At 37.8% G+C, this 17471-nt stretch overlaps 1 protein-coding gene across 1 annotated transcript; it reads left to right on the top strand.

Moving 5' to 3' along the window:
* The first annotated feature begins 14091 nt into the window (after positions 1–14091).
* On the top strand, positions 14092–17232 carry LOC127455139 (tuberoinfundibular peptide of 39 residues). Its single transcript, XM_051722752.1, has 3 exons — positions 14092–14199; positions 16420–16529; positions 16610–17232. Exons 2-3 carry the CDS (start codon positions 16420–16422, stop codon positions 16974–16976), a joined length of 477 nt encoding a protein of 158 aa, XP_051578712.1. The 5' UTR covers positions 14092–14199; the 3' UTR covers positions 16977–17232.
* Positions 17233–17471: the final 239 nt, after the last annotated feature.

Genomic DNA, 17471 nt, shown 5'->3' with positions numbered 1-17471 from the left:
CTGAATGGATGAATAATTGAGCAAATTCAAGCAATAAGCCACGAGAGGATGTAAGAAGAGAATCAGAAAGTGCTATAGATGTTATACACAGTAGCACCATCTTTGATTTTTAATAAGAATGACAAAGAAGCAGTGAGGGATAGACTTACCATTTCTTCAATGGCACGCACAAAGCTGTAAAAAGCTCCTCGATCACATCAGATTTTCCTCCTCATTTTTCCAACTCATGTTGTCTGGAGTTTTTTGTCTACTAAATGTCCTTGGAAAGATGTTTTTTCAATGTTTTGTCCACGGAGCTACCTAAAAACCCTTTAAACTGCATTATGGCACATTGAAGTGTCTGTGCGTCTGCCCCTCACAGTATCATTGTCATTCCTGTCAAAAATCAAAGATGGCGCTGCTGTGAATAAGGTTTATTGGACAACTGTGCTCACATATTCATGGAATTTGACCTGGAAACAAAAGCTTCAATTACTCACAGAATTTCAAGAATTACACAAACAGAGAATAGTATATTGAAAGTTGCCATCTACAGGTGCAGAGTGGTGTGGATTTGTACAGATATGTAGAGCTACACTATAATAGACCTGTTCAGGTTGAAGTCTAAAAACGTCTCGGTTATGTACGTAACCTCGGTTCCCTGAGACGAAGGGAATGAGACATTGCGTGCTAACACATATGGGAGTGTCTTTCCACACGACCTAGTTGAAACCTCTCTACGTTAACGGCAATATTCTAATATTGGCTATTTTGTTTGAGCCCCGCCTTTTTAGGCACGAAGCTGTCCGCTATAAAAGCAGGTGCGCAAACTGAGGGACAAGGAGCGCATCGCTCGCACCTCAGAAGAACTCTGAGTCTTGTAGTGTGGACAGCAATTGCAATGTCTCGTTCCCTTTGTCTAAGGGAACTGAGGTTATGTATGTAACCGAGACGTTCCCTTATGACTCAGTACACTTGACATTGCGTGCTAATGCATATAGGGGAACAGAATCCCATCACAACGCACTACACAACATAACCTTCCAGAGAGGAAACATGACACCGCAGTCCCACGGGACGGTGACCGAACTGAGTATGCCGCAAGTCAGTGACCCTCATGTTGGGCCAGGAGGGGAGCACTCAGAATGAATATATGAACTATAGTCATATTGTATTAATTAACCCCTTCACGAACCCAGTCTGGAAGGGAGTTTTTTTTTATAATGAAAGTGCTTGTGACTTTATGGTAAATTACAACGGCCTGAATGCAGGCGGTTGTGTAAAAGGAGCCCGTACCTAAGGGAAGGGGCAAAAGTATATGTTTGGCAATGAAATAGCAAGCGCTCTAAACAGAGAGGACTTGTGAAGAGAGAGACGTTACGTCTAGGTTGTAAAACCTTGCAAATGTGTTTTGAGAAAAACATCCTGCTGCAAAACATGTGTCTTGTAAAGACACACCATTCATCCATGCCCATGAGGAGGCCATGCCTCTAGTTGAGTGTGCTTTAACACCAATTGTGCAAATCTTACCCTGCGACTCATAAGCCAGGGCAGTTCCATCAATGATCCAGTGAGAAAGTCTTGGAGACGGACATTAATTTCGTGCATTCTCCATAGCACACAAAGAGCTGATCAAACAGTCTGAACTGGCGGTTGCGCTCAACGTATGCATATAGCACCCACACAGGGCATGACAAATGCAACGATTGTTCCTCATCCGAATTAAATGGAGGAGGGAAGAAAGCTTGAAGGTGAACCTCCTGCGCTCTGAAGGGCATGGTTAGAACCTAAGGCAGATAGCCTTTTCTGGGTTTGACAGTGGCTTTTGAAAGACCGGGGCCAAACTCCAGACATGAATTGTCAATTGATAGTGCATGTAAGTCACTGACCTGTTTTACTGAGGCCAGCAGCCTTAATGGAGAGCATGCACAAATCAACAGAGTCCAAAGGCTCGAAGGGGGGCCCTGTGTGCGCTTTTAGGACCAAAGTTAAGTCCCAAGTCGGGACTGTAGCCGGCTGAGGTGGATTTAATCATTTTGCTCCTCTAAGCAACTTTATGATTAAATCATGCTTGCTTATAGTGGCACTGGCTTCAGGTGCATGATATGCAGATATAGTCGCCACATAAACTTTGAGCGTTGACGGAGTGAGTCCTGCATCTAATTGCTCTTGAAGAAATATGAGAATCTCATGTATGGGGCAGTTTACTGGGTCTTTGCCATGTTAAAGACACCAATCAGTGAACACATTCCATTTTAGCAGACGGCGCTCTGGCCTGTAAAATTGTGTGTTCATAACATGATATAATGCCCCACTCACCATTGGGAAGCAGTTGCGCATAATGTGAGGCTTTGGAGTTGGAAAGCTCTTATTGAAAAAGAGTGAGCATCTTGTGCGAGTGCTGTTTCTTTTTACAATCTTTGTATGTTCATACATGATATAATGTGCCGCTCGCAATTGGGAAGCGGTTGTGCATAATGTGTGGGCTTTGGAGTTGGAAAGCTCTTATTGAAAAAGTGTGAGCGTCTCGTGCCAGCGCTGTGCTGTTTTTGCAATCTTTGTATGTTCATACATAATGTAATGCACCGCTCACCATTAGGAAGCATTTGTGCATAATGTGCAAACTTTAGTGCATGTGTTTAATGTGAGACACAGAAAACAACATACTGAACAACATTTTGAACAACAATATAATTGAACAACAGCAGTGGGGAAGAGGGGAACAGTATCATGTGTCAGGAGCGCTTTGCTGCGCATGTGGGTTTTTCCCATCGGCGCGGGGCTTGCGCTGAGGTGGCTGCCTTCTTTTGGTCCACGGCTTGCGTGGCTTTACCAACGGCTTGGCGGCGACATTTGGCGGCACTGAGGCAGCTGGTGTGGGATTTTTAGCCAGGCGCTGCACCGAGACAGAGTGGGAGCGAGCTGGTTGTGATGAAGAACTGCTCTGTTTTGGCATAAAATTTCTCATTGTCTGTGATTGTTGCTGAGTCGTGATGTAGCACTCAGCAATTCTATTCACAGAGACTCCGAAAAGGCCGGCTGGAGACACCGGAGCGTCATATAGAGTGGCTTTTCCTGCGTAACGCATTTCCGTGAGGGTCAACCAGATGTGATGATCCAAAAACACCAGGTTGCTCATTAGTCGTCATGGCTTAGAAAGATGAATGGGGCATTAGTTCCATGCCCTGCTACTCGCCGGGCAGAGATGTGCCACTGCCGCCTATTTCGGGGGGGTGGGGTGGGGGGCGTAGTTGGGCATAGCCATTTTCTTCCCTGTGATCCACATTAGAGAGGGTATAATCGCTGTGCAGGCGAGCTGAATAGGGCATGCGCCAGGATTTTGACAGTTCTTTATGAACTTCAGGGAAGAACAGGTTAGATCTACAAGAGGTGAGATTGTGTAGGTTCCTCTGGAGGAGACCACTCTATATCAAGCTCTTCGACCACCCTTGAAAGGACGCGAAGCATCTCCTTGTTAGTGGCGCATACATGCTCCTTGCCTTCACTGGGGGGAGGAGCGGTAGCATCATCTACTGACCACTCGCCTGATGCAGCGAGAGACATGACATCGTCATCAACCCCAGCATCAGAACCGGTGAACAAGGCGAGGCAGTGCGCTCATGCGGAGGGCCGGAGCTCATCACGCACATAACGTATCGGCATAGATGCATTGCATGGAGATTGAGGTGCTCACGGGCGCATGCTGGCACAAGGTCCTCCTCAAATTCATCCTGCTCGACCCCGCGGCCCCTGAATCATCCCTCAAAACGAGGGTTCTTGAGACTCATGCCCTCGCAGTGAGGGCAGTATGTATATATATATATTTATATATATATATACACACACAAAATACAATATACAATTGCTTTGTAAGAATATACAACTCCTGCCGAAGCGCTGCGGGGAATCAGGATGCTGATGCGGCCCGTTCACCAGCAAAGTGTCAAGAGTCGAGGTGGAGTGATGTTCGCCGGAACACTGCAGGGGAGCGGAGAGTCTTCTCGTTGTCGTGAAGATTCTGCCCGCTGCCATGTGTAGTCGACGGTGAAGCAGTAGAGGGCTTCTAGACGAGAGATGAATTGCTGTCTTGAAGGAAGAAAATTTTGAGGAATGGTGTTAGCACACCTGCTTTTATAGCGGTCAGCTTCACGCCTAAAAAGGCGAGGCTCAAACACCATAGCCAATATTAGAATATTGCTGTTATTGTAGAGAGGTTTCAACTAGGTCATGTGGAAGGACACTCCCATATGTGTTAGCACGCATGACAAGTGAACTGAGTCATAAGGGAACCCAAAAATAATTAGAATTTCGAGCTATGGGTTCTCTCAGGATTTTCCTATGGGTTTTTCCTATGAATGTCTATTTGCAACCCGGTGTAAACAGTATCTGCCACACAAGCCAACTCTTTGCACTTCAATAGTCTGGTGGAACCACTGAAATATGCAACAAACTAATCAGTAGATATCGTTGCAGTGGCGTAGTCTGTAGTGTGTGATTGTGTAGTGCTGTCCTAGCGACCGTGGAACAAATCCATCTTTTGTCCCACTCTTTTTCCCATTAGATTTTCTGTTTCCACTCTTAATGTTTCCTTTAATACTACTTAAAATAATAGATAAAAACGAATAGAAATGTTGATTTTATCGCAGTGATTTGGTCACGGTGAATGTTGAGGAATGCAGAGAAGGGTTTGATCCGGAGGTGGGGTCTGTCATTCGTATTCGTTCCCGCGGCTCGGCATCGCTTGTGTGTACATAACATCACTGTATTACTAATATTGTACTAACCATGTTCTTTGGTAGGAACCATAGATTTAGATTTAAAACTTAGATTTAAATGTGGATGCATGGAGGATTCGGTGTTCAGAGCGTCAAGCGCCCCCTGCAGGAATAAAACACCCAGACAGTCAGTGGTTGACAACATGCAATTTCGGTCTGTAGGTCTGTAACCCACACAAAACTTTCGTATGAATTTAGATAACATGAAATATATCACATGAGTCATATGTGGAGTCAATGAAGATGTTAAAGGTGTCCATAGATATGATCAGTTGTTTTTCATGGTGAGGAAAGCAAATTTCAGACGAGCAGGTAAGAATTGTAATTTTCTGAAAGGGTCATTTTTTTCTGAAATATTAACCCTAATGCTTTTTCTGGATGTTTGATATGATACAGTGTATAAATATTTAAGAGTATGCATTGAATTAGGGATGCCAATTTTATATGGTTTTACTATTAACCATGATTAAAAATATCACGGTTAATTTAACCGTAAGAATTTAGAATCCACAGTTAAAAACTGTGAAATGCTTTATTTACACGTGGCAAAAATATTATATATAATGTATAAATATATGAGTTTTTCGTAAGATTTTGCAAGCCTAAATGGGAAAACTCTTGCACATGTGGGTACTGGAGCTGTTGCTATGGTTACGGACGGTGGCCACGTGGTGCTTTAATGGCCAGATGTGGCGAACTGAACATGAACTTTCAATTCACGTGAAACTGAAGCTTAAACACACAAACATCAATATACAGCAGAGGAATTCGATCTTCCAGACTCATATCCATCAAAAAAAGCGACTTAAATTGACTGTTTGGGGGTTAGGTTTAAGTGGTTTACGAGGACTTTTTTTTAGGTTACAAACTGGTAATTACAAGGGTATTATGCTATAAATGTGGTTTATGAGGACATTACTAGTGTCCCCATAATTCAAATCGCTTAAAAAACATACTAAACGATGTTTTATTGAAAATGTAAAAATGCAGAACATTTTTTGTGAGGGTTAGGTTTAGGGGATAGAATCAATAGTACGTACAGTATAAAAATCATTATGCCTATGGAGAATCCTCATAATGATAGCTGCACCAACGTGTGTGTGTGTGTGTGTGTGTGTGTGTGTGTGTGTGTGTGTGTGTGTGTGTGTGTATGTATTAGAGTTGGGGTACTCGAGCCTGAGTCACGAGTCCAATTTGAATGGACTTGTCATTTTTACTTGAACTTGACTCGGACTTGATTTTTTTCGAGTCCAGCCGAGTCCATGGCATTTGTGATGCAATGAAAAACAAACAAATAAATAAAAAATAGACCATGATGGAAATTGTACTACAACTCAGTCCATCACATATTTGTAGCGCAACCTCTGTGTGTTACCTGTAAAGCAGGCACTTGCATTTCAATGGCAAAAAAATCAGAAAATACAATGAAGAATACAAGTGAGGGAAGAAGTCTCTATTCTACGGAAGCCCTGAACTGCAAGGTGAAAAAAAATAAAATAAAATAACGGTGGAAAAAAATAAAATAAATAAATAGTGCCTCAGTTCCTTCCTGAGCCAAAGTCTTAAATGTAATCTTATGCTTTTAATGCTTTCTCTGTTGCGATATAGCTGAATAATACATTTATTATTTATTTAAGGGTTTGCAAACCTTAATCAAGACAAATCAAGTTACATATGTTTGATATGGCATTCGTTGTCGTGTAAAAACTGGAGTTATTTTTTTGGTTTGAAATTGTTGGTCTTTCTAAACCATCTATGCCGTTTGCTCAGTGTTACATGGTGGAAGCGAAGGAATGTATTGAGGAAAACGGGAAACATGGGGAAATTATTATTATGTCTGTCCTTTTGAAGTGTTAGGGGTACATCTGGTAATGTTAATATTGATGTAAGTAATCTAATTTCTAAACGAAAAGATCATTTATAAATTAAATCCTCGCGACTGAACGGGGATGTCATGTGCAGACTTTCATGGTGGAATTTAATTATAATAATATATTTTAATATAACAAGTTGTCTGTGCATTTGAAACACACTGTCTACTGCAGAAGTGAAGAGTTCCAGATGAAGAATGTAAAATAAATATCCAAATATTGTTGGTCTGTCTAAACATGAGCTAGACAGTTACGCCGATGTAAAATGCTCATCCCAAACAAGTTGGTGAGGGGTGAGGAATTTTTCAATTCCTCTAATGAATATATAGACTCGTTTGTTGATGCTCTAAATGTCCCAAAGTCAATCTACTGTGGATGTTAGCAATATCAAATGTTTGCCAGGATAATTGTACTTGTATTAATGGGATCAACCTGCAGCTCCCCCCCAATTAATACTTAAATTGTTTAATACAGTATATTGAGTTGTGTACTTGAGTGTTTTTCTTGGTTATTTGATGCCCAAATAAATATTATTGTCCAGTGGAGGACCTGTTGGTGAGCCCCTTCGCTCGGGGGTTCCATCTGCCGAGCAGCAGAACCATACATCACAACATCTCCGGCCAGAAGTGAGCGTTATCGCATTTTAAACGTATTTCACGTTAGCGTTCTGTTATAATTTACACAATTGAAAAATATTTTACTTATGGTAGCCATCCAGCTTTTACCTTACAGTATTTTTCGTTACAAAAGTTTCCACTCATCTTTACCTCATGGATATTTTACAAACTTTACACACTTATTCTTACATTTACATCCGCAGTACAACCTCAATTAGGCACTTGCAATTTCTCAAATCTGTCACTGCAATTTCAAATCTTCGCGCCTTGACCGTTGAAACTATTTTCGCGATATATCTGATGCATAACTAACTTGTGCAATTGCAAACTCAGTGTTGGCAGAGAGAAAGGCGGAGCAGGGGGAGGGCACAAAGAGTCGTTTTATACGTTAGTGCCTAGCCAATGAAATCGGATTTCGTTTGTACACGATGTCACGACCATAGACATATAAATGGTCACGACACCCGCGGCATTAACATTACCAGATGTAACGCTTCAAAAGGACAGACGTAATAATAATTTCCCCTTAATACATTCCTTCGCTTCCACCATGTAACACTGAGAAAACGGCATAGATGGTTTAGAAAGACCAACAATTTCAAACAAAAAAATAACTCCAGTTGTTACATGACAACGAATGCCATATCAAACATATGTAGCCTGATTTGTCTTGATTAAGGTTTGCAAACCCTTAAATAAATAATAAATGTATTATTCGGCTATATCGCAACAGAGAAAGCATTAAAAGCATAAGATTACATGTTTACTGATAGTGGCACCTTGTGGCCAAGGTTGGTACCGCATGCATTTGTTTTTTTGTTTTTGTTTTTTTGTTTTTTAAGAGAGAATTATTATTATTATTATTATTATTATTATTATTATTATTATTATTATTATTATTATTTTACATGTTTGTGCTTTGTTTTTGAAAAGCTTTTGCGTATGCAAATTTATTCTGATAGAAACTCTATTTAAGCCCATTTATTCTGATAGAAACTATATTAATGTGCTCACCATACAAATAGATGCATGATAAGACTGGGTTCAGGGAGCTGCTGCCGATGACACATCAAAACACATTTCACACTGCAGGACTTGGAGTTGCAGACAGGTCTAGATATTTAACCTGCTAAATATCTCTCAGGCATCTACGATGCATCGGTGCATCTCTCAGATTGTGTCTTTGAAAATTCACATATAGCGAGCACTGATTTGCCTCTGATTTCAGGCTTTTGTCGGCGATCTCCATTAACTGCCGTCGAGCAGAAAATCAGGGCTAAAAATGTGTAGTGTAAACTCAGCATTAGCGTCCACATATCCCCCAGAAATACGTCCACTTAGACATTTAGACAATTGTTATATGTATGCTCAGTGCTGTTGCATTATTATAAAATGTGCATAGAAATGTAAAACCGGTTAACCGTGTTTTTTTCTTATAATAGACGGTAATCTAACCTTGAAAAACTCACCCTACCCCGCGACCTAAGTTTTTAAAAAAGTATGTTGCTAACAAGTTGCTAGTTAGTCAAGCATGTACACTCAAATTCTTGTGGTAATTGTAGTCCTTGCTTTATTAAAAAACTTGTTAGCAACATACATTTTTTAAAAACACGGCAGCTTCAAAATTAACATTTAAGGTATGACTGTGTGTAATTTATGTTGTAGAACAAAATGTCCACGTATCGTCAACTAATGTTTACCACAGTGCTAATTTTACTCATTAAAAAATAAAAAATAAAAATTATAAAGACCCATAGGAAATTCGAGAGAGAAGCCATGTCGAATTAGCCTTCCGGGTTAGCCTAAAAATTGACGTCATGGCTGAACAGCTCTATTAAATATCAGTAATTTACGGATAAAGGCTGTTCTTAGGTACAAGGTGCAGTGAACATCAACATGATAAAAGACACCAATAAAAAGTTACATTTAATAATAATAATAATACTAAGAAAATTTATCATTAACCTAACTTGTTGCCAAGCAATGTTGCAAATTGGCATATTAATAACTAATTCAATTGGTGTGCTTTAACAGGCACACATTTTTCAGCTAATGATTTCAACATCATACGAGAAATCAACATGTTGCTGCCGAAAGTACATGTACCTTGAAATCAACCCCATTCTGACAAATTACTGACAAACTAGAACCTCCATCAGACATTTTTCATCAATTTGAGCATGGTTACATTTCCCTCTAGCGCTACTGATTGAGTTTTGCGTGAGCAGCCTCCGGGACATGGTTTCTAGTCCCGGGGGAACCAGGAAGTAATTGTTTTTACATAAACAAAATGGTGATTGCAATTCGGAAGTTGCATTTTCACTCTAGATTTACATTTTTACTCCACTGACGATTAGGTTTAGGGTTGGGGTTTGGGTTAAAGTTAACGAAATATACATGCCTTTTGACTGTATTAGATCATTTACACCTAAAAATACAACTCGTTTTGGCACCACTCTGTGGACATTTTGCCTGAACACTGGAGCTCACACATGCTCATACATTCAACAACACTTCCAGCTTCAGCCACTGGGGGCAGTGGTTCAAATTTCATTAAGCACAGACAGATTTCACCAGCAGAAATTTCGAACTACTGTTGCCAAATTAACAGTGGGATTTTTAAGCAGAAACAAAGAATGGAAGATTGAATTTAACCTGTTCTACAACTAACACTTTAAGTTGCTATAAAGTTAAAACTTAGAATCTAAATGGAAAAGGGTTTGATCAGAACATCTCTGTCTTATAAAAGAAACCCTCATGTTAGTTTGTGCAAGAGTGAGATTTAACAAAAGCAACATGTTCATGTTTGTGCAAGAGGGATCTTTGAATAAACCGAAGAGGGGGTGTTTTGTCAGATTTAGGAGAGAACCACAGCTTTGAGCTCTTTGACACATGCAAGAAATGGTTATCAGACATTGGAATTCTGTGTATTGGAGCCTCTCTGTTAGATGACTGGAGGCAGTTGAGCACATCTCTGTTTATTGCATATCAATTACAAAGGAGTGAGGCATTGATACTGACCGTAATACACATGAGATTACTGCAGGCATATATGATGCAAATGTATGGTGTCAGCTATTCATCTCTTCACAGAGAGTACGTGTTTAACATATGAAATGTCTTCAATGTTTCCCTGAAATATTAAATATTTCCTTGATTAAATTACTACGAAGAGATGTTTAAAGAAATAGTTCACTCGGAGAGGAAAATTCAGTCATCCTTTACCCATTCTCATGTCGTTCCAAACCAGTTTGACTTCCTTTTTTCAATAGAACACCTAAGGAAAAGTTTAGCAGTGTGTTCGAGCTGCTCTATTACATCAGTGTAAGTAGGTTGTCAAGAAAAAGTAAAGCATCATAAAAGTAGTCCAAATGACGCATGCACTGTTTTTCAAGTCTTCTGAAGCCCTAAGCTAGCTTTGAGTGATGGACAGACAGAAATTTAAGTCGTTATTCACTGAAAATCTTCCCTGACAGTTGTGGTCACTGTTTTATACCATTCATTGTATGAAAATTTAACATTCTAAGTAGCTCCTTTTGTGTTCCACGGAAAAAAGAAAGCAAAGCGGGTTTGGAAAGATTTGTTTCTTTTTTGGATTAAGTATGTCTTTAATTTAGCTGCTGTCAGCCATTGATTAAGTCTTTCATATTTTGTGCACACGAAAAATCCTGAGGTTTTGATGAGGATATGAAAAAAGAGGAGGTGTGGAATAAGAGAGAAGAGAGAGTGCTTGCTTGTGTAAAAACGCACATGACTCACAACATGCGGTTAATGGCGGATAACTTGCAGACTTATGGACTGCAAGCAGGATGAGGCCAGAGTTTGCCAAATACTTCAGATTATCTCTTCAGCCTCTGTCCACTGAATCTCCTAACATCATCCACCTCAAGCCCTTATTCTGTCCTTCCTGCTCTTGTTCTTGTCCCTCCACTCATGTCAAACGAGACCGACCTCGCTGCTGTTGCCGCTCTCTATAATGACTGTCAAGACCTGCTCATCTGAACCTTGCACTCACCACCATTGCCCATTATTTTAAATGAGACCTCACTAGTACGCTTCGAAAACAAAAGGCTTGTTACCGAAGCTGACTTTAGTGCGTTCTCATTTAAAATATGTTGAATGAAAATGAAAGTTTTCTTGCAAGGAACGGATGTTATCTAGGTAGAATGTGTGTTCTTTCACATTAAAATTAATCATACTACATTAAAGGGATAGTTCACCCAAAAATGACAATTCAGTCATTGTTTACTCACCCCTGTGTTATTATAACCCTATATGACTTTCTTGCTTTTTCTTAACACAAGGGGAGAAATTGTGATGAAATGTTGTGCTCAGGGATGTCATAGAATGGCAGTTCATGGTGACTACCTCTTCAAGCTTCAAAAAGAACACAAAAGTATAATTCAAAAGTCTAATAAATTATTTCCTGAGACTCATGATTGTTATGAAAGCATACGATAAGTTTTGGTGTGAAACAAACTGAAATATAATGTATTATTTAGCCAAAATGTTCACTGACCATTGATGTCCTGTGGGCGTTCATAATAGGGCATGAGAGCAACAGTTCATGCAGCCCCCTCGCAACGGTGTTCAAGTGAAAACTTGTTTTGTTTATCTAAAATCAGGTCTGCCACAGCAATAGCGACAGAACACAACACAGCTGCACACGAAACAGAGAACAGAACTTACTAAACATATCTGAAGAGTTTGTAGTTGAAGAATTGATGCACTTCTATGCCCAGCCTTATTTTTTTTAACGTAGTACTCGGAAATCAAACAGAAACATAGAGGAGGCTACAGGCAGCCAGTCACACCTTGTCCTAACTTGTTGGCAAACGACACATGATAAAAGGTATTTTTTCTGTGGTAATCAGAGTTTTTGTCCTAACCAACAATGACAAGCTACGGAACATTCTATCGATTGCTTGTTTTCTATTTTTCGGATTGCACAGGTAACTCCGTCCACTGTGGCACTGGTCCAACAACTTAAAACACTAAAGCTGGGCATAGAAATGCATTAATTCTTCAACTACAAACACTTCAGACATATTTAGTAAGTTCTGTTCTCTGGTTTTTGTACAGCTGTGTTGTGCTCTTTTGTCACTATCGCTGTGGCAGGCCTGTGTTTAGATAAACAAACTAGTTTTCGCTTGAACACCCAAATGTCGCAAGGTGTCTGTGTGAACTGTTGCTCTTGTGCCCTATCATGAACATACACAGGACATCAACGAACATTTTCACTAAATAATACATTCGATTTCTGTTTCTCACCAAACCTTATCGTATGCTTTCATAACAATCATGAGTTTCATGGAATAATTTATTAGACTTCTGAATTATTCTTTTGTGTTCTTTTGAAGCTTGAAGAGTTGGTAACCATAAACTGCCATTGTATGACATCACTAAGCGCAAAATGTTTCCACAATTTCTCCCTTTGTGTTAAGAAAAAGAAAGAAAGTCATAGGGGGTTATAACAACACAGGGGTGAGTAAACAATTACTGAATTTTTATTTTTGGGTGAACTATCCCTTTAAATACAATATATTATAGGTCACAACAGTTAGTTCCGGTCCTTGAATTTGATTGGAAAAGAGGCATTCCAAGAGTGTGTAAAAATGTATAACATGACATAACATAACAATAACATAACATAACATAACATATACAGTGAGGTGCGAAAATCTTGGACCACTTGTACAAATACATTTATTTTGCATGATTTATAATAATAATTCAAAAAAATCATTTCATATTTTGTATGTACAAAGTTGTAAACCTGGTCAATATCAAAAAATTGCTTATTTGCTTATTAGTGACCTAGAAATCTGAAGCATTTTATGTTAATTTTGAGTCAAAAGGCTAAAACTTTGTGAATGTCCAGGTTTAAGTTAGATTTGGGTGTATAATGAAAATGAATAAATCAAAAAAATAATTATTTTATCCATACTATTGGCAAAGCACCAAAAAATGTTGGTATTTGCAAATGATCTTTTTAGCAGTCACTTAATTGCTTTCTGAGGTGAAAGCCTAGCTGTGGTGGTGTAAAATGCGACAAATTGTCTTGTGGGGGATGCAGAGTGATTGACAGGAGCCTACGAGGATCTTTCAAATTTAATGAGAGTGACGTTTTTCTTGGCCTAGAATCCGAACGTGTGCGTGGGCAGCCTTAGGACAGCAAAGATATCACTTCAAATCCGGTTCAGGGTCCTCATTACCGACCCTTCGCTTTTAACTCATGATCCTATAGGTTACGCCCAGGTACAGATAGGTCACACACTTGAGTCAACAGTGGCTAAAGGACGTTATTCGTCATAGTGCGGAAAAGCTGGAAGAGCTAGTTCTAATCATGAATTTGTGATCATGTGGCACTTTCCAGACCTTTTTTTTGAGACATCATTAGAGGCTCTGACGTCCTAACGTATTTATTCTCTCTTCTGATTCTATTCTCTATTTTAAGTCCCCATCCAAACAGGACATCCAGGGGTGTGGCCTGCTCTGTTTCAACTCTGTGTGTATTTCAAAAAGGAGAATGACACATGGCTTTTTATCTTGTCTGTTTCCCCCTACATCTTCTGACAAAAGAGAGGTATATATAATCCCACACAACCAAATCCTGTGCATATTTACTCATGCACCTGATAATGCATTACAGCCCTGCATACAGAGTTTAAGGTAGCTCTAGAAGCCAAGAAGTTCACACAGCAAAACGTACCATCAGGTAGCATTGGTAACTTTTGAACAATTAACTAAAAAAAAAAAAAAAAAGAGTTAGACATAAATATTAGACACAAACACATACTGTAAATATATCAAAAAACCTAACTGAAACATTGAATGGAAGAGTTGCAAACTCGTTTGGAGTCACAAAAGACTGATTGCTTTTTTGACACCACGGGCTGGAGACCAAGAACAGCACTACAGCAACAGAAAACAAAGAGGAAGAACAATTCCAAAAAGGTACTGTAAATATTATTATATACTGTCAAATAATAATTTGTTAATAAATTAAATACATTTCTAATTGCTGAATATTTTTTACAGACTTGTTTACAGTAATTCAGATATTTCACATAATTTCATATAATTCATTTATATAATTGAATTCATCCTTAATTTTATTAGTTGACCTTACTTAGAGTTTTTAAGACAATCGGTTTGCATGCTTTTTCTAAGTAAACATACTTATTTGGCTCAAGTAAACTGAACTTAATTATTTAAGTACAGTTTACTAGTTACAAGTAAACAACTCATCTGTGAAATTCAATTAAATTGAGTTATAGCACGTCTTATACAGTTCAAGGGAAATTATGACTGGACCCTTACGCATATGGAACATTGGATTCTCCTCAGTACTTCTTAGTGCACATAAATCTGCACTTTTATACAGTACAATTCAGTAGAGAAAAAATAAATTTAACAGGCTCCAAGTTCACCAGAGGTAACAATAATCACCCTAATGGTGACTTCACACAAATCACAACTATCAACCAGCTACAACAAAACAACAATAATAGTAATAAGGACAGTTATTATATTTCTCTGTAAGTTCCCTTCACTTGAACAAACATATATCATTTATTCAAGCACAAAGGCTTATGGGTATCCCACAAAGCACCAATTTTGTACTTGATAATTTTGAGCTAAACTTTAAAGAACATATATATTTGAGTTATGATTCCAGAATGTGACATTTCAAGTAATGTTTAATTAGGAACACTTGATTATTTTTACTGATGACAACTTAAGAGTTTATAGAGTAACAGTATATTAAAACTAGTAAGAATAGTAAAAAATAAAGTTTAAGTTGAGTCAGCTATTTTGTATTTTTTTATTTGAAATAACTGTTTTTTACAGTTCTTTTACAGTCCTCTGAGAAACGCCTCCAATATAAAGGGTAACAGTAAATATGTTTATTCATTCATTCATTTAATTTAGTTTTTAATTATATAATATATATATATATATATATATATATATATATATATATATATATATATATATATATATACACACACACACACACACACACACACACACACACACACACTACCGTTCAAAAGTTTAGGGTCACTTTCTCATTCTTCATTATAATTTGTTTTTTCACATTTTAGAATAATAGTAAAGTCATCAAAACTATGGAATAACATAAATGGAACTATGGGAATTATGTTGTAACTAAACAAAATCCAAAATAAATCAAAACTGTGTTATATTTTAACATCTTCAAAGTAGTCACCCTTTGCCTAGAATTTGCAGACATGTACTCTTGACATTTTCTCAACCAACTTCTTGAGGTATCACCCTGGGATGCTTTTTAACAGTATTGAAGGAGTTCCCATCTACGTTGGGCACTTACTGGCTGCTTTTCTTTATTATTTGGTCCAAGTCATCAATTTCAAAAATGTTTTTTTTTTTTTTTTATTTGATTTATAATGAAATAAATGAATATGGCACAATTATATTTTTGTCTACAAAATTAATTTCAAACATTTAAGCATACACCTTCAGATCAAAAGATTTTTAAGATCATGAGAAACATTTCAGTCAAGTGTTTCAAAACATTTGACCGGTAGTGTGTGTATATATATATATATATATATATATATATATATATATATATATATATATATATATATATATATATATATATATATACAGTATATATTCAAATTTTACATTGTATGTGTAAATATTCTAAAAAATAGAGGAAAACCAGTAAAAGTAGCTGATTTCTGAAACTTATTACTCTGCTTGCAAGCCTATGTTAGTCTACATAGCCTTGGAAGCAGAGAATTAAGTTTAACCGATATCAACATTTATGATATATCAATTTAGCTTTGTCAGATGTGTAAATATATAGAAATGCAGCAATTAATATTTAGCTTTTCTGTCTGTAGTAATATGCTGTTGTAGAATGTGAGGGTGTGAATAATTTATGTATGTAAGAGTATGTTTGAAATATATTTCAGTCTGATTGCTTGATGTATGAGTTTAATTTCAAGGCGCCTGTAGTCAGAAATATCTTCTAGCTATGGGCATCATTCCTCATGTTTTTATTATCTAAGAACATTTCACTCAATATTTAAATTTTGTACAGTATGCTTTTGCTGTAGCTACTCTGGCTCTATCAATTGGCCATAATAAGTAATCTCCTGTGATCTATGTATTTATATACAGATGATGGCTTTATCCCTGTCTCCCCGTCCTGCACTGTTGTTCTTAGTATTGATGAGTTTGACTCTGATGACCTCTGCCTTTCCCCAACCTCACCTTCGTCTTCTGGAAAGGTATGAGCACTGTGCACCTCAAATTTCTTTATACATATAATTTTTATGACATTTCTTGACACTGTCCCTCTCCTAAACAGTAACATGCCTGCTATTGGTCGAGACGACTCCAAAGGTGAACAATGGGAGTTACTCTACCCCTCCATTTCACTTCGTGATTGGAGCATTCAGATGTTGACTGCCCCAGATTTTGGTACAGCAAAGGCTGGAACAGAACAGGTGGTTAGGGATGATTGGTTTCCGCTTAGCCAGTCACAGATGGAGGAAGAGCTGGTCAAGAGCTGGAGGGGTGACTGGCCTTCACGAGTTAGTCACCAGCAGAAGAGGAACATAGTGGTGGCAGATGATGCTGCATTTAGAGAGAAGAGCAAGCTTTTGACAGCAATGGAAAGACAGAAGTGGCTAAATTCCTATATGCAGAAACTGTTAGTAGTTAATTCAAAGTGATTATAATAGTTATTCTATTGTTTATTATATAAAAAAAGAGACAACATATATACAAATAAAGAAAATATCACATTTTATGTAGGAGTAAAATAAGCTTTTGACCATCATTACATGTGACAATGTTACAAAGTTAAGAAACTATTTTCAACATTATTTAAAAAAGAAAGAATATGTGCAGATAAAGGTTGTCTTTTCGCTTTCTTTTCAGATGATTTTTTGAATAATCAAAATACATGATAGGCAGTCTGTTGGTAATTATTTGAATAAATACCTGAAAACAATCTGTAAAGCTATGTTTATTGAGCAGTTATCAATTGGCGTTTCACATTGGTGTGCACAGAACTGATTTGATTTATTTACATTAGTTTCAGAGCACTTGCTATACCCTGACAGCAGAATATGACACATTGAGAGTATTTCCTCTCTTTTCAAGTTAATTAAATTCTTCCCAGTAGGTATGTGCAATTATTTGAATAACTTGTATGTTTGACAGGC

This window comes from Myxocyprinus asiaticus, chromosome 17 (assembly GCF_019703515.2).
Source record: "Myxocyprinus asiaticus isolate MX2 ecotype Aquarium Trade chromosome 17, UBuf_Myxa_2, whole genome shotgun sequence".
NCBI lineage: Eukaryota > Metazoa > Chordata > Actinopteri > Cypriniformes > Catostomidae > Myxocyprinus > Myxocyprinus asiaticus.
Note: the sequence above shows the minus strand (reverse complement) of the source record. Positions and strands in the feature narration are given on the sequence as shown.